This window comes from Salvelinus alpinus, chromosome 4, assembly GCF_045679555.1.
Source record: "Salvelinus alpinus chromosome 4, SLU_Salpinus.1, whole genome shotgun sequence".
In the NCBI taxonomy this organism is placed as follows: domain Eukaryota; kingdom Metazoa; phylum Chordata; class Actinopteri; order Salmoniformes; family Salmonidae; genus Salvelinus; species Salvelinus alpinus.
This window is the reverse complement of record NC_092089.1, coordinates 97455402-97477919: the sequence shown is the minus strand read 5'-3', so window position 1 is coordinate 97477919 and position 22518 is coordinate 97455402. Positions and strand designations below refer to the sequence as shown.

Below are 22518 nucleotides of genomic sequence, written 5' to 3'. Positions count from 1 at the left end.
TCTTGTCCTTCTCCTCTCAGCCTCTGTCACTCTCCCATTCTCTTTCTTCTCACGTTCCTTTCTCACTTTCGTTTCCTCTCCTTCTCCTCTCTTCTCACTTTCGTTTCCTCTCCTTCTCCTCTCTTCTCACTTTCGTTTCCTCTCCTTCTCCTCTCTTCTCACTTTCGTTTCCTCTCCTTCTCCTCTCTTCTCACTTTCGTTTCCTCTCGTTCTCCTCTCTTCTCACTTTCGTTTCCTCTCCTTCTCCTCTCTTCTCTCTTCTTCTCCTCTCAGTATGTCACTCTCCCATTCTCTTTCTTTTTTCATTTCTCTCCTTCCCTTCCCCAACGATCGATATATTGATATGCAGATGTGAAGCAAGGTTATAGCACAGCTTCAATGTACATCTAATTAAACACTGATCAAGGAAGAAATGGGTTTGAAATTACACTTAATTGTCCCCCACGATGAAATCGGGGAAGGAACTGTGAATCTGTCTCTGTATGGTAGTACATTTGTACGTTAGTCACACGCAACATCACCGATAGCACTGGCCCGATTTTGACTAAACTTGGGTGAATGATGCGTCTTGCCATAGAGAACTGGTATTTACAAAAACACAATGATTGTCCCAAGGAGTGCGCTATAGTAATTCATTAAAATATATATATCAAATCAAATTATATTTGTCAAATGCTTTGTAGACAACAGGTATAGACTGTAACGCCTGTCGTCGGAAGGAGTGGACCAAAGCGCAGTGTGAAAAGTGTTCATGATTACTTTTATCATCAAAAAAACACTCAAACAAAGTAACAAAGCGAAAGCGAACAGTTCTGTCAGGTAACAGAGACTAAACAGAAAATAACTACCCACATTCATTCACAGGTGGAAAAAGGGCTGCCTAAGTATGATCCCCAATCAGAGACAACGATAGACAGCTGCCCATGATTGGGAACCATACTCGGCCAAAAACAAAGAAATAGACAACATAGAATGCCCACCCCAAATCACACCCTGACCTAACCAAACAGAGAAATAAAACGGCTCTCTAAGGACAGGGACATAGACGAACAGTGCATAGTTAAAGATAAGATAAAAATACAATACAAACTGAACAAGTGACACAAGGAATAAATACACTGTGAAACAAATATAGGAAGTAGTAAATTACATGGCTATATATAGGAAGTAGTAAAAAACATGTCTATATATAGGAAGTAGTAAATTACATGGCTATATATAGGAAGTAGTAAAAAACATGGCTATATATAGGAATTAGTAAATAAATGGCTATATATAGGAAGTAGTAAATAACATGTCTATATATAGGAAGTAGTAAATAACATGTCTATATATAGGAAGTAGTAAATAACATGTCTATATATAGGAAGTAGTAAATAACATGGCTATATACATGAAGTAGTAAATAACATGGCTATATATAGGAAGTAGTAAATAACATGTCTATATACATGAAGTAGTAAATAACATGTCTATCTATAGGAAGTAGTAAATAAGATGTCTATATATAGGAAGTAGTAAATAACATTACAGACGGTCACAGTTATGAAAACTTAGGACACTAAAGAGACATTTCTACTGACTGAAAAATACCAAAATAAATATGTCCAAGGTCCCTGCTCATCTGCGTGAACGTGCCTTAGGCATGCTGCAAGGAGGCATGAAGACTGCCGATGTGGCCAGGGCAATGAATTGCAATGTACGTACTGTGAGACGCCTAAGACAGCGCTACAGGGAGTCAGGACGGACAGCTGATCGTCCTCGCAGTGGCAGACCACGTGTAACAACACCTGCACAGGATCGGTACATCCGAACATCACACCTGCGGGACAGGTACAGGATGGCAACAACAACTGCCCGAGTTACACCAGGAACGCACAATCCCTCCATCAGTGCTCAGACTGTCCACAATAGGCTGAGAGAGGCTGGACTGAGGGCTTGTAGGCCTGTTGTAAGGCAGGTCCTCACCAGACATCACCGGCAACAACGTCGCCTATGGGCACAAACCCACCGTCACTGGACCAGACAGGACTGGCAAAAAGTGTTCTTCATTGACGAGTCGCGGTTTTGTCTCACCAGGGGTGATGGTCGGATTCGCGTTTATTGTCGAAGGAATAAGCGTTACCACGAGGCTTGTACTCTGTAGCGGGATCGATTTGGAGGTGGAGGGTCCGTCATGGTCTGGGGCGATGTGTCACAGCGTTATCAGACTGAGCTTGTTGTCATTGCAGGCAATCTCAACGCTGTGCGTTACAGGGAAACTTCCTCCTCCCTCATGTGGTACCCTTCCTGCAGGCTCATCCTGACATGACCCTCCAGCATGACAATGCCACCAGCCATACTGCTCGTTCTGTCCATGATTTCTTGCAAGACAGGAATGTCAGTGTTCTGCCATGGCCAGCGAAGAGCCCGGATCTCAATCCCATTGAGCACGTCTGGGACCTGTTGGATCGGAGGGTGAGGGCTAGAGCCAATCCCCGCCTTTGTTCAGGGACACATTATTCCATTTCTGTTAGTCACATGTCTGTGGAACTTGTTCAGTTTATGTCTCAGTTGTTGAATCTTGTTATGTTCATACAAATATTTACACATGTTAAGTTAGCTAACAATTAACACAGTTGACAGTGAGAGGATTTTTTGTTGTTGCTGAGTTTAGGAAGTAAAAAATAGCATACAGTGGGGAGAACAAGTATTTGATACACTGCCGATTTTGCAGGTTTTCCTATGTCACTCTGTAATTTTTATCATAGGTACACTTCAACTGTGAGAGACGGAATCAAAAAAATCCAGAAAATCAAAAAATCCAGAAAATCAAAAATCCAGAAAATCACATTGTATGATTTTTAAGTAATTAATTTGCATTTTATTGCATGACATAACTATTTGATACATCAGAAAAGCAGAACTTAATATTTGGTACAGAAACCTTTGTTTGCAATTACAGAGATCATATGTTTCCTGTAGTTCTTGACCAGGTTTGCACACACTGCAGCAGGGATTTTGGCCCACTCCTCCATACAGACATTCTCCAGATCCTTCAGGTTTCGGGGCTGTTGCTGGGCAACACGGACTTTCAGCTCCCTCCAAAGATGTTCTATTGGGTTCAGGTCTGGAGACTGGCTAGGCCACTCCAGGACCTTGAGATGCTTCTTACGGAGCCACTCCTTAGTTGCCCTGGCTGTGTGTTTCGGGTCATTGTCATGCTGGAAGACCCAGCCACGACCCATCTTCAATGCTATTACTGAGGGAAGGAGGTTGTTGGCCAAGATCTCGCGATACATGGCCCCATCCATCCTCCCCTCAATACGGTGCAGTCGTCCTGTTCCCTTTGCAGAAAAGCATCCCCAAAGAATGATGTTTCCACCTCCATGCTTCACGGTTGGGATGGTGTTCTTGGGGTTGTACTCATCCTTCTTCTTCCTCCAAACACGGCGAGTGGAGTTTAGACCAAAAAGCTCTATTTTTGTCTCATCAGACCACATGACCTTCTCCAATTCCTCCTCTGGATCATCCAGATGGTCATTGGCAAACTTCAGACGGGCCTGGACATGCGCTGGCTTGAGCAGGGGGACCTTGCGTGCGCTGCAGGATTTTAATCCACGACGGCGTAGTGTGTTACTAATGGTTTTCTTTGAGACTGTGGTCCCAGCTCTATTCAGGTCATTGACCAGGTCCTGCCGTGTAGTTCTGGGCTGATCCCTCACCTTCCTCATGATCATTGATGCCCCACGAGGTGAGATCTTGCATGGAGCCCCAGACCGAGGGTGATTGACCGTCATCTTGAACTTCTTCCATTTTCTAATAATTCCGCCAACAGTTGTTGCCTTCTCACCAAGCTGCTTACCTATTGTCCTGTAGCCCATCCCAGCCTTGTGCAGGTCTACAATTTTATCCCTGATGTCCTTACACAGCTCTCTGGTCTTGGCCATTGTGGAGAGGTAGGAGTCTGTTTGATTGAGTGTGTGGACATGTGTCTTTTATACAGGTAACGAGTTCAAACAGGTGCAGTTAATACAGGTAATGAGTGGAGAACAGGAGGGCCTCTTAAAGAAAAACTAACAGGTCTGTGAGAGCCGGAATTCTTACTGGTTGGTAGGTGATCAAATACTTATGTCATGCAATAAAATGCAAATTAATTACTTAAAAATCATGCAATGTGATTTTATGGATTTTTGTTTTAGATTCCGTCTCTCACAGTTGAAGTGTACCTATGATAGAAATTACAGACCTCTACATGCTTTGTAAATAGGAAAATCTGCAAAATCGGCAGTGTATCAAATACGTGTTCTCCCCACTGTATATAGGTAGTAGTAAATAACATGACTATATATTGGAAATAGTAAATCACATGTCTATACACAGGAAGTAGTAAATAACATGGTATATATAGGGAGTAGAAAATAACATGGCTGTTTACAGGAAGTAGAAAATAACATGGCTATATACAGGAAGTAGAAAATAACATGGCCATATACAGGGAGTACCAGTACCGAGTCAATGTGTCGATGTACGAGGTAATTGAGGTAGCTATGTACTGTACATGTAGGTAGTTGTAAAGTGACTAGGCAACAGGATAGATCATTTACTGCAATAGAAGCGTTTGTGCAAAAAATGTGAGTTAGTGAGTTAGCGCAAAAAAGTTTCAATTGGCCCGAGGGTTGGGGGGGGCTGAATCCTTCATGAGGGACGACAGTAAACATTTACTTACATTTACATTTAGTCAAGGTGCTGGTTAACAACCTGTTCTCTCCAGGTCAAGGTAAGTTTGCGATGAACGTGTGGGACAGTGCGATCGTCGTATCGATGTGTTTCAACTCTTCAGTGAATCTCTCAGAAGTTCTACTTTTGAAAAAATAAATGAATGAATGATGTATTGTTTGCCAACTACGTTGGTTAGTCTCCCATGATCTCTCTTGTGATTTCTGGTGATCTCTTGTGATCCCCCTGAACTCTCTTGTCCTCGGCAGTACACGTCAGCTCTGACCCACGATGCAATCCTGGTGATCGCGGAGGCGTTCCGGTACTTGCGGCGCCAACGCGTAGACGTGTCACGGCGAGGGGGCGCAGGAGACTGTCTGGCCAACCCTGCCGTGCCATGGAGCCAGGGCATCGACATCGAGAGAGCACTCAAAATGGTAAGATAGAGAGGGACAGAAAGAGGAATAGATGGGGAGGGAGGTAGAGAGAGAGAAGGATGGCGGTAGGGAGGAGAGCGGTAGAAGGAAAGAGGTTGGTAGGGAGGGTAGAAAGAGAAGGAAGGAGGTAGGCAGAGAAGGGAAGGGAGAGAGAGAAGGAAGGAGGTAGGCAGAGAAGGGAAGGGAGAGAGAGAAGGAAGGAGGTAGGCAGGGAAGGGAAGGGAGAGAGAGAAGAAGGAGGTAGGTAGAGAAGGGAAGGGAGAGAGAGAAGGAAGGAGGTAGGTAGAGAAGGGAAGGGAGAGAGAGAAGGAAGGAGGTAGGCAGAGAAGGGAAGGGAGAGAGAGAAGGAAGGAGGTAGGCAGAGAAGTGAAGGGAGAGAGAGAAGGAAGGAGGTAGGTAGAGAAGGGAAGGGAGAGAGAGAAGGAAGGAGGTAGGTAGAGAAGGGAAGGGAGAGAGAGAAGGAAGGAGGTAGGTAGAGAAGGGAAGGGAGAGAGAGAAGGAAGGAGGTAGGTAGGGAGCGAGGGGAGACAGATAGACGGGGGAAGTAGTGAGAGAGATGGAGGTATGTAGGGAGGAGAGAGAGATAGACAGGGGAAGTAGTGAGAGAGATGGAGGTATGTAGGGAGGAGAGAGAGATAGACGGGGGAAGAAGTGAGAGAGGTGGAGGTATGTAGGGAGGAGAGAGAGATAGACAGGGGAAGTAGTGAGAGAGATGGAGGTATGTAGGGAGGAGAGAGAGAGATAGACAGGGGAAGTAGTGAGAGAGATGGAGGTATGTAGGGAGGAGAGAGAGATAGACAGGGGAAGTAGAAAGAGGGGGCAGATAGAGAGATAGAGAGCTATAGAAAGAGGGGGCAGATAGAGAGATAGAGAGCTATAGAAAGAGGGGGCAGATAGAGAGATAGTGAGCTATAGAAAGAGGGGGCAGATAGAGAGATAGAGAGCTATAGAAAGAGGGGGCAGATAAAGAGATAGAGATCTATAGAAAGAGGGGGCATATAGAGAGATAGGGAGCTATAGAAAGAGGGGGCAGATAGAGAGATAGAGATCTATAGAAAGAGGGGGCAGATAGAGAGATAGAGAGCTATAGAAAGAGGGGGCAGATAGAGAGATAGAGAGCTATAGAAAGAGGGGGCAGATAGAGAGATAGAGAGCTATAGAAAGAGGGGGAAGATAGAGAGATAGAGAGCTATAGAAAGAGGGGGCAGATAGAGAGATAGAGATCTATAGAAAGAGGGAGCAGATAGAGAGATAGAGATCTATAGAAAGAGGGGGCAGATAGAGAGATAGAGATCTATAGAAAGAGGGGGCAGATAAAGAGATAGAGATCTATAGAAAGAGGGGGCAGATAGAGAGATAGTGAGCTATAGAAAGAGGGGGCAGATAGAGAGATAGAGATCTATAGAAAGAGGGGGCAGATACAGAGATAGAGAGCTATAGAAAGAGGGGGCAGATACAGAGATAGAGAGCTATAGAAAGAGGGGGCAGATAGAGAGATAGAGATCTATAGAAAGAGGGGGCAGATAGAGAGATAGTGAGCTATAGAAAGAGGGGGCAGATACAGAGATAGAGATCTATAGAAAGAGGGGGCAGATAGAGAGATAGAGATCTATAGAAAGAGGGGGCAGATAGAGAGATAGAGATCTATAGAAAGAGGGGGCAGATAGAGAGATAGAGATCTATAGAAAGAGGGGGCAGATAGAGAGATAGAGATCTATAGAAAGAGGGGGCAGATAGAGAGATAGTGAGCTATAGAAAGAGGGAGCAGATAGAGAGATAGAGATCTATAGAAAGAGGGGGCAGATAGAGAGATAGAGAGCTATAGAAAGAGGGGGCAGATACAGAGATAGAGATCTATAGAAAGAGGGAGCAGATAGAGAGATAGAGAGCTATAGAAAGAGGGGGCAGATAAAGAGATAGAGAGCTATAGAAAGAGGGGGCAGATAGAGAGATAGAGATCTATAGAAAGAGGGGGCAGATAGAGAGATAGAGAGCTATAGAAAGAGGGGGCAGATAAAGAGATAGAGATCTATAGAAAGAGGGAGCAGATAGAGAGATAGAGATCTATAGAAAGAGGGGGCAGATAGAGAGATAGAGATCTATAGAAAGAGGGGGCAGATAGAGAGATAGAGATCTATAGAAAGAGGGGGCAGATAGAGAGATAGTGAGCTATAGAAAGAGGGAGCAGATAGAGAGATAGAGATCTATAGAAAGAGGGGGCAGATAGAGAGATAGAGAGCTATAGAAAGAGGGGGCAGATACAGAGATAGAGATCTATAGAAAGAGGGAGCAGATAGAGAGATAGAGATCTATAGAAAGAGGGGGCAGATAAAGAGATCGAGAGCTATAGAAAGAGGGGGCAGATAGAGAGATAGTGAGCTATAGAAAGAGGGGGCAGATAGAGAGATAGAGAGCTATAGAAAGAGGGGGCAGATAGAGAGATAGAGAGCTATAGAAAGAGGGGGCAGATAAAGAGATAGAGATCTATAGAAAGAGGGGGCAGATAAAGAGATAGAGATCTATAGAAAGAGGGGGCAGATAAAGAGATAGAGAGCTATAGAAAGAGGGGGCAGATAGAGAGATAGAGAGCTATAGAAAGAGGGGGCAGATAGAGAGATAGAGATCTATAGAAAGAGGGAGCAGATAGAGAGATAGAGATCTATAGAAAGAGGGGGCAGAGAGAAAGATAGAGATCTATATAAAGAGGGGGCAGAGGGAGAGATAGAGAAGGATAAAAAGAGACTAATCTCCTCCTTCCTCTGCCTCCCAGATGTCCTCTCACAGACCTCTCACAGTGAAATTCTCTCCCCCTCAGCTCAGCTCTCTGAAATACAAAGAGACTCTCATTCTCATTACCATAAACCCACATCTTTTATTAAAGCCTATCAGTTCCATCATTTGATTAACGCCAACGATTCAACCTATGTGAATACCTGCCATTTCCTAATACCAGCCATTTCCAAATTTGATATTAACTTGGCTTTCTGTATTACACGTTGTTCTGTGTGTTTTGATATTAACTTGGCAGTCTGTATTACACGTTGTTCTGTGTGTTTTGATATTAACCTGGCTTTCTGTATTACACGTTGTTCTGTGTGTTTTGATATTAACTTGGCAGTCTTAATTACACGTTGTTCTGTGTGTTTTGATAATAACTTGGCAGTCTGTATTACACGTTGTTCTGTGTGTTTTGATAATAACATGGCAGTCTGTATTACACGTTGTTCTGTGTGTTTTGATATTAACTTGGCAGTCTGTATTACACGTTGTTCTGTGTGTTTTGATATTAACTTGGCAGTCTGTATTACACGTTGTTCTGTGTGTTTTGATATTAACCTGGCTTTTTGTATTACACGTTGTTCTGTGTGTTTTGTTAATAACCTGGCTGTCTGTATTACACGTTGTTCTGTGTGTTTTGATATTAACTTGGCAGTCTGTATTACACGTTGTTCTGTGTGTTTTGATATTAACTTGGCAGTCTGTATTACACGTTGTTCTGTGTGTTTTGATATTAACTTGGCAGTCTGTATTACACGTTGTTCTGTGTGTTTTGATATTAACCTGGCTTTTTGTATTACACGTTGTTCTGTGTGTTTTGTTAATAACCTGGCTGTCTGTATTACACGTTGTTCTGTGTGTTTTGATATTAACTTGGCAGTCTGTATTACACGTTGTTCTGTGTGTTTTGATAATAACATGGCAGTCTGTATTACACGTTGTTCTGTGTGTTTTGATAATAACTTGGCAGTCTGTATTACACGTTGTTCTGTGTGTTTTGATAATAACATGGCAGTCTGTATTACACGTTGTTCTGTGAGTTTTGATAATAACATGGCAGTCTGTATTACACGTTGTTCTGTGTGTTTTGATAATAACTTGTCAGTCTGTATTACACGTTGTTCTGTGTGTTTTGATATTAACTTGGCAGTCTGTATTACACGTTGTTCTGTGTGTTTTGATATTAACATGGCAGTCTGTATTACACGTTGTTCTGTGTGTTTTGATATTAACCTGGCTTTCTGTATTACACGTTGTTCTGTGTGTTTTGTTAATAACCTGGCTGTCTGTATTACAAGTTGTTCTGTGTGTTTTGATAATAACTCGGCAGTCTGTATTACACGTTGTTCTGTGTGTTTTGATAATAACTCGGCAGTCTGTATTACACGTTGTTCTGTGTGTTTTGATATTAACTTGGCAGTCTGTATTACACGTTGTTCTGTGTGTTTTGATAATAACATGGCAGTCTGTATTACACGTTGTTCTGTGTGTTTTGTCTCTGTGTTTTACTGTCCCGCGGTGCAGGTCCAGGTTCAGGGGATGACGGGGAACATCCAGTTTGACAGCTATGGCCGGAGGTCCAACTACACTATAGACGTCTATGAGATGAGAACAGGGGGGCCCAAAAAGGTGCAGGCACTCACGTGCACATCCATCTACAGAGCTCTCTATAACTCCATACCGACACAGCTTTTACATCTCATTTTGAGCAGAAAATGTCTACATCACAGGATGAACAGGATGAACTTTGCTATGTTTGCTATGGAGCGGGAAAGCAATTTAAATCAAATCAAACTTTACTTGCCACATTCGCCGAAAACAACAAGTGCAGACTTTACCGTGAAACCAACAGTGCAGTTCAAGAGGAAGAAAATATTTACCAAGTAAGCTAAAATAAAAAGTAATAATAAAAAGTAACACAATAATAATAACAATAACGAGGATATATACATGGGGCACCGGTACCGAGCTAGTGTGCTATATTGGAAAGACGTTATGAGCAAATTGTATTTTTCCGTAACAGCATGGTTTAATCATAATGAAAGACAAAACACATACACACTGTCAGTCACAGTGTAGGGCGAGAGATGCAACTGCGGGTGAGGAGAGAGCACTGAAAAACTAGCACTGAAAAGTGAATCCATTCCACGTTCTCTAATTAAGCATCTCTCCCTAATTTCAGAATCATGCGTGGAACGTCGACAGTAGGCTAACGTAACCTATCCTTCAGAGGGGAGGGGCTACAGTAACCTATCCTTCAGAGGGGAGGGCTACAGTAACCTATGCTTCAGAGGGGAGGGGCTACAGTAACCTATCCTTCAGAGGGGAGGGGCTACAGTAACCTATGCTTCAGAGGGGAGGGGCTACAGTAACCTATCCTTCAGAGGGGAGGGGCTACAGTAACCTATGCTTCAGAGGGGAGGGGCTACAGTAACCTATGCTTCAGAGGGGAGGGGCTACAGTAACCTATGCTTCAAAGGGGAGGGGCTACAGTAACCTATGCTTCAAAGGGGAGGGGCTACGGTAACTTATGCTTCAGAGGGGAGGGGCTAAAGTAACCTATGATCCATAGGGGAGGGGCTAAAGTAACCTATGATCCATAGGGGAGGGGCTACAGTAACTTATGCTTCAGAGGGGAGGGGCTAAAGTAACCTATGATCCATAGGGGAGGGGCTACAGTAACATATGCTTCAGAGGGGAGGGGCTACAGTAACCTATGCTTCAGAGGGGAGGGGCTACAGTAAACTATGCTTCAGAGGGGAGGGGCTACAGTAACCTATGCTTAAGGGGGGAGGGGCTACAGTAACCTATGCTTCAGGGGGGAGGGGCTACAGTAACCTATGCTTCAGAGGGGAGGGGCTACAGTAACCTATCCTTCAGAGGGGAGGGGCTACAGTAACCTATGCTTCAGAGGGGAGGGGCTACAGTAACCTATGCTTCAGAGGGGAGGGGCTACAGTAACCTATGCTTCAAAGGGGAGGGGCTACAGTAACCTATGCTTCAAAGGGGAGGGGCTGCATTAACCTATGCTTCAGAGGGGAGGGGCTACAGTAACCTATGCGTCAGAGGGGAGGGGCTACAGTAAACTATGCTTCAGAGGGGAGGGGCTACAGTAACATATGCTTAAGGGGGGAGGGGCTACAGTAAACTATGCTTCAGAGGGGAGGGGCTACAGTAACCCATGCTTAAGGGGGGAGGGGCTACAGTAACCTATGCTTCAGGGGGGAGGGGCTACAGTAACCTATGCTTCAGAGGGGAGGGGCTACAGTAACCTATGCGTCAGAGGGGAGGGGCTACAGTAAACTATGCTTCAGAGGGGAGGGGCTACAGTAACATATGCTTAAGGGGGGAGGGGCTACAGTAACCTATGCTTCAGGGGGGAGGGGCTACAGTAACCTATGCTTCAGAGGGGAGGTGCTACAGTAACCTATGCGTTAGAGGGGAGGGGCTACAGTAACCTATGCTTCAGAGGGGAGGGGCTACAGTAACCTATCCTTCAGAGGGGAGGGGCTACAGTAAGCTATGCTTCAGAGGGGATGGGCTACAGTAACCTATGCTTCAGAGGGGAGGGGCTACAGTAACATATGCTTCAGAGGGGAGGGGCTACAGTAACCTATGCTTCAGGGGGGAGGGGCTACAGTAACCTACGCGTCAGAGGGGAGGGGCTACAGTAACCTATGCTTCAGAGTGGAGGGGCTACAGTAACCTATGCTTCAGAGGGGAGGGTCTACAGTAACCTATGCTTCAGAGGGGAGGGGCTACAGTAACCTATCCTTCAGAGGGGAGGGGCTACAGTAACCTATGCTTCAGGGGGGAGGGGCTACAGTAACATATGCTTCAGATGGGAGGGGCTATAGTAACCGATGCTTCAGAGGGGAGGGGCTACAGTAACCTATGCTTCAGTGGGGGGGGGGGGTGGCTAAAGTAACATATGCTTCAGAGGGGAGGGTCTACAGTAACCTATGCTTCAGAGGGGAGGGGCTACAGTAACCTATCCTTCAGAGGGGAGGGGCTACAGTAACCTATGCTTCAGGGGGGAGGGGCTACAGTAACATATGCTTCAGATGGGAGGGGCTATAGTAACCGATGCTTCAGAGGGGAGGGGTTACAGTAACCCATGGTTCAGAGGGGAGGGGCTATAGTAACCTATGCTTCAGTGGGGGGGGGGGGGTGGCTAAAGTAACATATGCTTCAGAGGGGAGGGGCTACAGTAACCTATGCTTCAGAGGGGAGGGGTTACAGTAACCGATGCTTCCGGCGGGAGGGGTTACAGTAACCCATGGTTCAGAGGGGAGGGGCTACAGTAACCTATGCTTCAGTGGGGGGGGCCTACAGTAACATATGCTTCAAAGGGGAGGGGCTACATTAATCTATGCTTCAGAGGGGAGGGGTTACAGTAACCTATGCTTCAGAGGGGAGGGGCTAAAGTAACATATGCTTCAGAGGGGAGGGGCTACAGTAACCTATGCTTCAGAGGGGAGGGGCTACAGTAACCTATGCTTCAGAGGGGAGGGGCTACAGTAACCTATGCTTCAGAGGGGAGGGGCTACAGTAACCTATCCTTCAGAGGGGAGGGGCTACAGTAACCTATGCTTCAGGGGGGAGGGGCTACAGTAACCTTTGCTTCAGAGGGGAGGGGCTACAGTAACCTATGCTTCAGAGGGGAGGGGCTACAGTAACATATGCTTCAGAGGGGAGGGGCTACAGTTACCTATCCTTCAGAGTGGAGGGGCTACAGTAACCTGTGCTTCAGAGGGGAGGGGTTACAGTAACCTATCCTTCAGATGGGAGGGGCTACAGTAACCTACGCTTCAGAGGGAAGGGGTTACAGTAACCCATGGTTCAGAGGGGAGGGGCTACAGTAACCTATGCTTCGGGGGGGGGGGGGGGGGGGCTACAGTAACATATGCTTCAGAGGGGAGGGGCTACAGTAACCTATGCTTCAGAGGGGAGGGGTTACAGTAACCTATCCTTCAGATGGGAGGGGCTACAGTAACCTACGCTTCAGAGGGAAGGGGTTACAGTATCCTATGGTTCAGAGGGGAGGGGCTACAGTAACCTATGCTTCAGAGGGGAGGGACTACAGTAACCTATGCTTCAGAGGGGAGGGGCTACAGTAACCTATGCTTCAGAGGGGAGGGACTACATTAACGTATGCTTCAGAGGGGAGGGGCTACAGTAACCTATGCTTCAGAGGGGAGGGGCTACAGTAACCTATCCTTCAGAGGGGAGGGGCTACAGTAACCTATGCTTCAGAGGGGAGGGGTTACAGTAACCTATCCTTCAGATGGGAGGGGCTACAGTAACCTACGCTTCAGAGGGAAGGGGTTACAGTATCCTATGGTTCAGAGGGGAGGGGCTACAGTAACCTATGCTTCAGAGGGGAGGGACTACATTAACGTATGCTTCAGAGGGGAGGGGCTACAGTAACCTATGCTTCAGAGGGGAGGGGCTACAGTAACCTATGCTTCAGAGGGGAGGGGCTACATTAACCTATGCTTCAGAGGGGAGGGGCTACAGTAACTTATGCTTCAGATGGGAGCGGCTACAGTAAGCTATGCTTCAGAGGGGAGGGGCTACAGTAACCTATGCTTCAGAGGGGAGGGGCTACAGTAACCTATGCTTCAGAGGGGAGGGGTTACAGTAACCTATCCTTCAGATGGGAGGGGCTACAGTAACCTACGCTTCAGAGGGAAGGGGTTACAGTATCCTATGGTTCAGAGGGGAGGGGCTACAGTAACCTATGCTTCAGAGGGGAGGGACTACATTAACGTATGCTTCAGAGGGGAGGGGCTACAGTAACCTATGCTTCAGAGGGGAGGGGCTACAGTAACCTATGCTTCAGAGGGGAGGGGCTACATTAACCTATGCTTCAGAGGGGAGGGGCTACAGTAACTTATGCTTCAGATGGGAGCGGCTACAGTAAGCTATGCTTCAGAGGGGAGGGGCTACATTAACGTATGCTTCAGAGGGGAGGGGCTACAGTAACCTATGCTTCAGAGGGGAGGGGCTACAGTAACCTATGCTTCAGAGGGGAGGGGCTACAGTAACCTATGCTTCAGAGGGGAGGGGTTACAGTAACCTATCCTTCAGATGGGAGGGGCTACAGTAACCTACGCTTCAGAGGGAAGGGGTTACAGTATCCTATGGTTCAGAGGGGAGGGGCTACAGTAACCTATGCTTCAGAGGGGAGGGACTACAGTAACCTATGCTTCAGAGGGGAGGGGCTACAGTAACCTATGCTTCAGAGGGGAGGGGTTACAGTAACCTATCCTTCAGATGGGAGGGGCTACAGTAACCTACGCTTCAGAGGGAAGGGGTTACAGTATCCTATGGTTCAGAGGGGAGGGGCTACAGTAACCTATGCTTCAGAGGGGAGGGACTACATTAACGTATGCTTCAGAGGGGAGGGGCTACAGTAACCTATGCTTCAGAGGGGAGGGGCTACAGTAACCTATGCTTCAGAGGGGAGGGGCTACAGTAACCTATGCTTCAGAGGGGAGGGGTTACAGTAACCTATCCTTCAGATGGGAGGGGCTACAGTAACCTACGCTTCAGAGGGAAGGGGTTACAGTATCCTATGGTTCAGAGGGGAGGGGCTACAGTAACCTATGCTTCAGAGGGGAGGGACTACATTAACGTATGCTTCAGAGGGGAGGGGCTACAGTAACCTATGCTTCAGAGGGGAGGGGCTACAGTAACCTATGCTTCAGAGGGGAGGGGCTACATTAACCTATGCTTCAGAGGGGAGGGGCTACAGTAACTTATGCTTCAGATGGGAGCGGCTACAGTAAGCTATGCTTCAGAGGGGAGGGGCTACAGTAACCTATGCTTCAGAGGGGAGGGGCTACAGTAACCTATGCTTCAGAGGGGAGGGGTTACAGTAACCTATCCTTCAGATGGGAGGGGCTACAGTAACCTACGCTTCAGAGGGAAGGGGTTACAGTATCCTATGGTTCAGAGGGGAGGGGCTACAGTAACCTATGCTTCAGAGGGGAGGGACTACATTAACGTATGCTTCAGAGGGGAGGGGCTACAGTAACCTATGCTTCAGAGGGGAGGGGCTACAGTAACCTATGCTTCAGAGGGGAGGGGCTACATTAACCTATGCTTCAGAGGGGAGGGGCTACAGTAACTTATGCTTCAGATGGGAGCGGCTACAGTAAGCTATGCTTCAGAGGGGAGGGGCTACAGTAACCTATGCTTCAGAGGGGACTGGCAGGCAGACTATACACACCCACTGGTAAAGATTTCCAGCTGGCAGGCAGACGCTGGAATACATTTCTGAGTGACAGAGTGAGGGCTTTGCATAGGCGCTTTGTTGCAATTTCTGTGGGACAGGAACAAAATGCCTGGAACCTAATATAGCGGTATTAACCAGTTGTAATGCTTTTAAAATACCGGTTCTGTTCCGGGAACAGTATAGATCACTTTGGTTTCCGGATCGGGTTCTGTTCCTCAAATAACTTTGTTCTTCTACATTAACCAGTTCCAACCCTTGCTAGCAACCATTTTATCTGACACGTGACAGTGCTAGATGACTGTGAGCTTAGATCACTGCACGGTGTGTAGTCAAACCTGCTGGCTGCCTTCCATGCACAATACACCACCAATTAACGCCCCACAGCCCTGGTGTCTCACCCCTCACAGCCGGATAGAGACAGGAGGAGGAAAGAGAGAGAATCAGAGAGAGAGAGTGAGAGAGAAAGAGAAAGAGAGAGAGAAAGCGAGAGACTGAGGCAGACATAGAGATAGATTGTCACTTAGGGTCATGACAATGACGCCCAAATTCCAGGCAGACAATGACAGGTTATAGAGGAGAGTGAGGGCTAGTATGAGGGGTGATGGTGGTGACGGTGGTGAGAGAGGGCTAGTATGAGGGGTGACGGTGGTGAGAGAGGGCTGGTATGAGGGGTGACGGTGGTGAGAGAGGGCTGGTATGAGGGGTGATGGTGGTGAGAGAGGGCTGGTATGAGGAGTGACGGCAGGTGAGAGAGGAGACGGTGATGACGGTGGTGAGAGAAGGCTGGTATGAGGGGTGATGGTGGTGAGAGAGGGCTGTTATGAGGGGTGACGGTGTTGAGAGAGGGCTAGTATGAGGGGTGATGGTGGTGAGAGAGGGCTGTTATGAGGGGTGATGGTGGTGATGGTGGTGAGAGAGGGCTGTTATGAGGGGTGATGGTGGTGACAGTGGTGAGAGAGGGCTGGTATGAGGGGTGACGGTGGTGAGAGAGGGCTGGTATGAGGGGTGACGGTGGTGAGAGAGGGCTGGTATGAGGGGTGATGGTGGTGAGAGAGGGCTGGTATGAGGAGTGACGGCAGGTGAGAGAGGAGACGGTGATGACGGTGGTGAGAGAAGGCTAGTATGAGGGGTGATGGTGGTGAGAGAGGGCTGTTATGAGGGGTGATGGTGGTGATGGTGGTGAGAGAAGGCTAGTATGAGGGGTGATGGTGGTGACAGTGGTGAGAGAGGGCTGTTATGAGGGGTGACGGTGGTGACGGTGGTGAGAGAGGGCTGGTATGAGGGGTGACGGTGGTGACGGTGGTGAGAGAGGGCTGGTATGAGGGGTGACGGGGGTGAGAGAGGGCCTGTTCGGCCCCTTTCCTGTAGTCCACAATCAGCTCCTTTGTCTTGATCACAAGAATAGTATATACCTGCAGTAGAAGGTATTGATGTACAACTTAAACTGCAGTATAATAGTATAATAGTATACAGCTGCAGTAGAAGGTATTGATGTACAACTTAAACAGCAGTATAATAGTATAATAGTATATACCTGCAGTAGAAGGTATTTATGTACAACTTAAACTGCAGTATAATAGTATATACCTGCAGTAGAAGGTATTGATGTACAACATAAACTGCAGTTTAATAGTATATCGCTGCAGTAGAAGGTATTGATGTACATCTTAAACTGCAGTATAATAGTATATAGCTGCAGTAGAAGGTATTTAAGTACAACTTAAACAGCAGTATAATAGTATAATAGTATATACCTGCAGTAGAAGGTATTTAAGTACAACTTAAACTGCAGTATAATAGTATATACCTGCAGTAGAAGGTATTGATGTACAACATAAACTGCAGTTTAATAGTATATCGCTGCAGTAGAAGGTATTGATGTACATCTTAAACTGCAGTATAATAGTATATCGCTGCAGGGGCAGGAATACATATATACGTAGGATCTTCATTTGAGCCAGTTTGCTACAGCAGGAAAATAATCCTGCAGCAACAGGAAATGTGAATTTTATATGTGGATTATAATGAATGTAGATAGCCAGTATGAGGCTAGAAGGAAAGGCAACCGGTGCGTTGGAGAGAACATGTCAGTAGAGTTCAAAAACCATGTGAAGGAATAACCCAATGAGGCGTAAGTATGTTCACCATAGTTATCTCAATCTCTTTAGGTTCTTTCCTTCACATGGTTTTGAGAGTGAGTACTTGTTTTTATAATTAATGGACATTTTTGTAGGTGTTGACACATGCTGGTATGAGGGGTGACGAGTCTGACATTTTAAAGAGGAAATTACAAATCTTTAGATGGCTAGAATTTGCATTTTCTTGCTCCGCAGGAAAAATTCTCTGCGGAACAGAGGGATCAAATTAAGATAGTAGACCTGCGGTGCAGAAAGGCAGGCGTCTGAGCAGAGCTGGAGCATTATGAATCATTACTGAGTGTGTATTCAAATCACACAACCCAATATCAATTACTTACCCTACAACCTGTGTAGCTGGATGTGCCAGGGTTTAAATTAGACCCGCTGTCTGTTATTCTGTTACACCGGAGGAATGACAGTAGATTTAGGCTCACCTCCAGTATCTATAAGGCTACTCTGCTACACCGGTGGAATGACAGTAGATTTAGGCTCCCCTCCAGTATCTATAAGGCTACTCTGCTACACCGGTGGAATGACAGTAGATTTAGGCTCCCCTCCAGTATCTATAAGGCTACTCTGCTACACCGGTGGAATGACAGTAGATTTAGGCTCCCCTCCAGTATCTATAAGGCTACTCTGCTACACCGGTGGAATGACAGTAGATTTAGGCTCCCCTCCAGTATCTATAAGGCTACTCTGCTACACCGGTGGAATGACAGTAGATTTAGGCTCCCCTCCAGTATCTATAAGGCTACTCTGCTACACCGGTGGAATGACAGTAGATTTAGGCTCACCTCCAGTATCTATAAGGCTACTCTGCTACACCGGTGGAATGACAGTAGATTTAGGCTCACCTCCAGTATCTATAAGGCTACTCTGCTACACCGGAGGAATGACAGTAGATTTAGGCTCCCCTCCAGTATCTATAAGGCTACTCTGCTACACCGGTGGAATGACAGTAGATTTAGGCTCCCCTCCAGTATCTATAAGGCTACTCTGCTACACCGGTGGAATGACAGTAGATTTAGGCTCCCCTCCAGTATCTATAAGGCTACTCTGCTACACCGGTGGAATGACAGTAGATTTAGGCTCACCTCCAGTATCTATAAGGCTACTCTGCTACACCGGAGGAATGACAGTAGATTTAGGCTCCCCTCCAGTATCTATAAGGCTACTCTGCTACACCGGTGGAATGACAGTAGATTTAGGCTCCCCTCCAGTATCTATAAGGCTACTCTGCTACACCGGAGGAATGACAGTAGATTTAGGCTCACCTCCAGTATCTATAAGGCTACTCTGCTACACCGGTGGAATGACAGTAGATTTAGGCTCCCCTCCAGTATCTATAAGGCTACTCTGCTACACCGGAGGAATGACAGTAGATTTAGGCTCACCTCCAGTATCTATAAGGCTACTCTGCTACACCGGAGGAATGACAGTAGATTTAGGCTCACCTCCAGTATCTATAAGGCTACTCTGCTACACCGGTGGAATGACAGTAGATTTAGGCTCACTTCCAGTATCTATAAGGCTACTCTGCTACACCGGTGGAATGACAGTAGATTTAGGCTCACCTCCAGTATCTATAAGGCTACTCTGCTACACCGGTGGAATGACAGTAGATTTAGGCTCACCTCCAGTATCTATAAGGCTACTCTGCTACACCGGAGGAATGACAGTAGATTTAGGCTCCCCTCCAGTATCTATAAGGCTACTCTGCTACACCGGTGGAATGACAGTAGATTTAGGCTCCCCTCCAGTATCTATAAGGCTACTCTGCTACACCGGTGGAATGACAGTAGATTTAGGCTCACCTCCAGTATCTATAAGGCTACTCTGCTACACCGGTGGAATGACAGTAGATTTAGGCTCACCTCCAGTATCTATAAGGCTACTCTGCTACACCGGAGGAATGACAGTAGATTTAGGCTCCCCTCCAGTATCTATAAGGCTACTCTGCTACACCGGTGGAATGACAGTAGATTTAGGCTCCCCTCCAGTATCTATAAGGCTACTCTGCTACACCGGAGGAATGACAGTAGATTTAGGCTCACCTCCAGTATCTATAAGGCTACTCTGCTACACCGGTGGAATGACAGTAGATTTAGGCTCCCCTCCAGTATCTATAAGGCTACTCTGCTACACCGGAGGAATGACAGTAGATTTAGGCTCACCTCCAGTATCTATAAGGCTACTCTGCTACACCGGAGGAATGACAGTAGATTTAGGCTCACCTCCAGTATCTATAAGGCTACTCTGCTACACCGGTGGAATGACAGTAGATTTAGGCTCCCCTCCAGTATCTATAAGGCTACTCTGCTACACCGGTGGAATCATAGTAGATTTAGGCTCACTTCCAGTATCTATATAAGGTTGCTCTTATTTATTATTAGAGTACATTTCACGCTTTTCTTACAAGCGAATAATGTGTTATTACTTGTTTTAAGCACATATAAGTATTTATAATGTGTTATTAAGCACATATAAGAATGTATAATGTGTTATTAAGCACATATAAGCAATTATAATGTGTAATTATCTGTTATAAGCACATATAAGCAGTTATAACGTGTTACTAAAATATTCCTACTTAACTGTTTATACACTGTATATAGTGGAGGGGAGGGAGGGGGTTATGGGTGCGGGGTCGGTGGGGGTGGGGGGTCGAACACAGGGAATGTTGTTAACATAGAATTAGAAGAATAGAACTCATTCTAATTCTATGGTTGCTATGCTAACCTGTGTTTTCTCTGTTTCAGATTGGCTACTGGAACGAGTACCAGCGATTAGTAAATGTGTTAGAACAACAGGTGGTCGCCAACGAGTCTTCTTCTGTGGAAAACCGAACGATTGTGGTCACTACTATTATGGTACACTTTCCATGGCAACTTTGAAATGTGTTCACCACAACGTATTCTGCCAGTCAGGGCCGTGGGCGGCGGTGTTGATGCCTAACCGGTTGATACAGTCTGTCCTGGGCTGGGCAGAACCACATCTTTTTTGTGTTTGCCTTGCATCTACTCACTACACGTTGAAACAGTCGATCCCTCTGTAAGGAGAAGAGAGTGTTTCAACTGTATCCGTGTGGGTGACAAAGCATTTAGAATTCTCATACTTCAGTGGCCTGTCGTAGCAGTGACATCACAATATTGGTAATATATGATACATGAGTAAGTGGGTAAATGGGTTGAGTTGACTCCATCTAATAGAAAACACATACAAACCAACATCCGCCATCCGTACGTAAGTAGAGCCTGTCTTGTCTGTCCTCATCAAGTAAATGGTTCAATGACAATCTGGGATAGGAGGAGGAGGAGAACATTATGATGATCCTGGTGATGATACTGCAATGGCTTCTCAAAGACAAGGCAAAATAAAGCACATTTGAGGGAGGATAAGAATTATAATATCGTTTTTGTTTTTTTATCTATTTTGTTTTGTTCCTCTGAGGGCTGGTTCTGTGTACAGCCTCCAGTGAGTTGCTTTGGCAGGAAGGAGAGAGATTTGCTTAGATTTCCTGGCAGCAGTGTTGACTGCAATGGGAATTATTCATTTCACACTAATATTTTACCATATTTGCTCATTAATAAGTGTTTGAAATGACTTTCTCTGCCCTGAATGCAAAAAAGTTCAGGGAGCTGTCAATGTCAGCTGTCATAATGACCTTGTGCTATAGACAACCTTTGAATAGTAAAGGAACACTCATGAAAGCAAAACATTTGAAAAGTGATGGCGGTCCCAATAGTTATATGTAGTTTTCCTTATTACACATTACATGAAATCTGGATTCTGATTGGTCTCTCTCTCTCTCTCTGTCTCTCTGTCGCTCTCTCTCTCTCTCTCTGTCTCTCTGTCGCTCTCTCTGTCGCTCTCTCTCTCTCTCTCTCTGTCGCTCTCTCTCTCTCTCTGTCGCGCTCTGTCTCTATCTGTCGCTCTCTGTCTCTATCTGTCGCTCTCTCTCTGTCTCTATCTGTCGCTCTCTCTCTGTCTCTGTCTGTCCCTGTCTCTCTCTCTCTCTCTCTCTCTCTCTCTCTCTCTCTCTCTCTCTCTCTCTCTCTCTCTCTCTCTCTCTCTCTCTCTCTCTCTCTCTCTCTCTCTCCTCTCTCTCTCTCTCTCTCTCTCTCTCTCTCTCTCTCTCTCTCTCTCTCTCTCTCTCTCTCTCTCTCTCTCTCTCTCTCTCTAAAAAGGAAGCATTTAAAGGCTTCAGACTGGATAACAGCACCAGTAGATAAACACTATGTTAACTCGGGTGGGGGTCATTTACAATAGAGCAAGGGTGAAGAGGAGTTACATTCAGCACAGAACAAACAAGCCATTGCTTCTGCACTTGCAACCCTCTAATTATGTGTTGTCTCAAATGGTGTCGTCGGTTCTGTGTGAGCAGCAGCTCTTCTTTTGTTGGGTAATGAAACCATAACATTAAGCTAGCTGCACCACCACCAGTGTGTGTTGGGTAATGATGAAACCATAGCAACAAGCTAGCTGCACCACCACCAGTGTGTGTAGGGTAATGATGAAACCATAGCAACAAGCTAGCTGCACCACCACCAGTGTGTGTAGGGTAATGATGAAACCATAGCAACAAGCTAGCTGCACCACCACCAGTGTGTGTAGGGTAATGATGAAACCATAGCAACAAGCAAGCTGCACCACCACCAGTGTGTGTAGGGTAATGATGAAACCATAGCAACAAGCTAGCTGCACCACCACCAGTGTGTGTAGGGTAATGATGAAACCATAGCAACAAGCTAGCTGCACCACCACCACTGTGTGTGTAGGGTAATGTTGAAACCATAGCAACAAGCTAGCTGCACCACCACCAGTGTGTGTAGGGTAATGATGAAACCATAGCAACAAGATAGCTGCACCACCACCAGTGTGTGTAGGGTAATGTTGAAACCATAGCAACAAGCTAGCTGCACCACCACCAGTGTGTGTAGGGTAATGATGAAACCATAGCAACAAGCTAGCTGCACCACCACCAGTGTTTGAAAATGGAGGGGAGAAAAGCACGCTGCCCTCTCCTGGTGGTGTTTTAAATATTTATTTATTAACTATTATGGTCATTTTTTATTTGAGTTTTGGGATTAGAATGAAAATGTCACCCTTTTGTTTTAGTTTTTTTGAATGATTATTATTAAAGCCTTCCCCCTTTGCACATTGATTGATGAAACGTGCTTGTTGATGATTATGTTGAGATATGAATACAGCAGTACTCACTTCC

General features: G+C 46.0%; 1 protein-coding gene across 2 annotated transcripts in view; it reads left to right on the top strand.

The window, feature by feature from the left end:
- The window catches only part of LOC139574756 (glutamate receptor 3-like), a 328769-nt gene that overhangs the window by 216499 nt on the left and 89752 nt on the right, over nucleotides 1-22518 (top strand). For both annotated transcript variants that reach the window (XM_071399624.1, XM_071399622.1), the window contains exons 7-9: nucleotides 4968-5135; nucleotides 9438-9542; nucleotides 20054-20164. In XM_071399624.1, the coding sequence (XP_071255725.1) occupies nucleotides 4968-5135; nucleotides 9438-9542; nucleotides 20054-20164 (384 nt within the window). The remainder of the gene's footprint in view (nucleotides 1-4967; nucleotides 5136-9437; nucleotides 9543-20053; nucleotides 20165-22518) is intronic.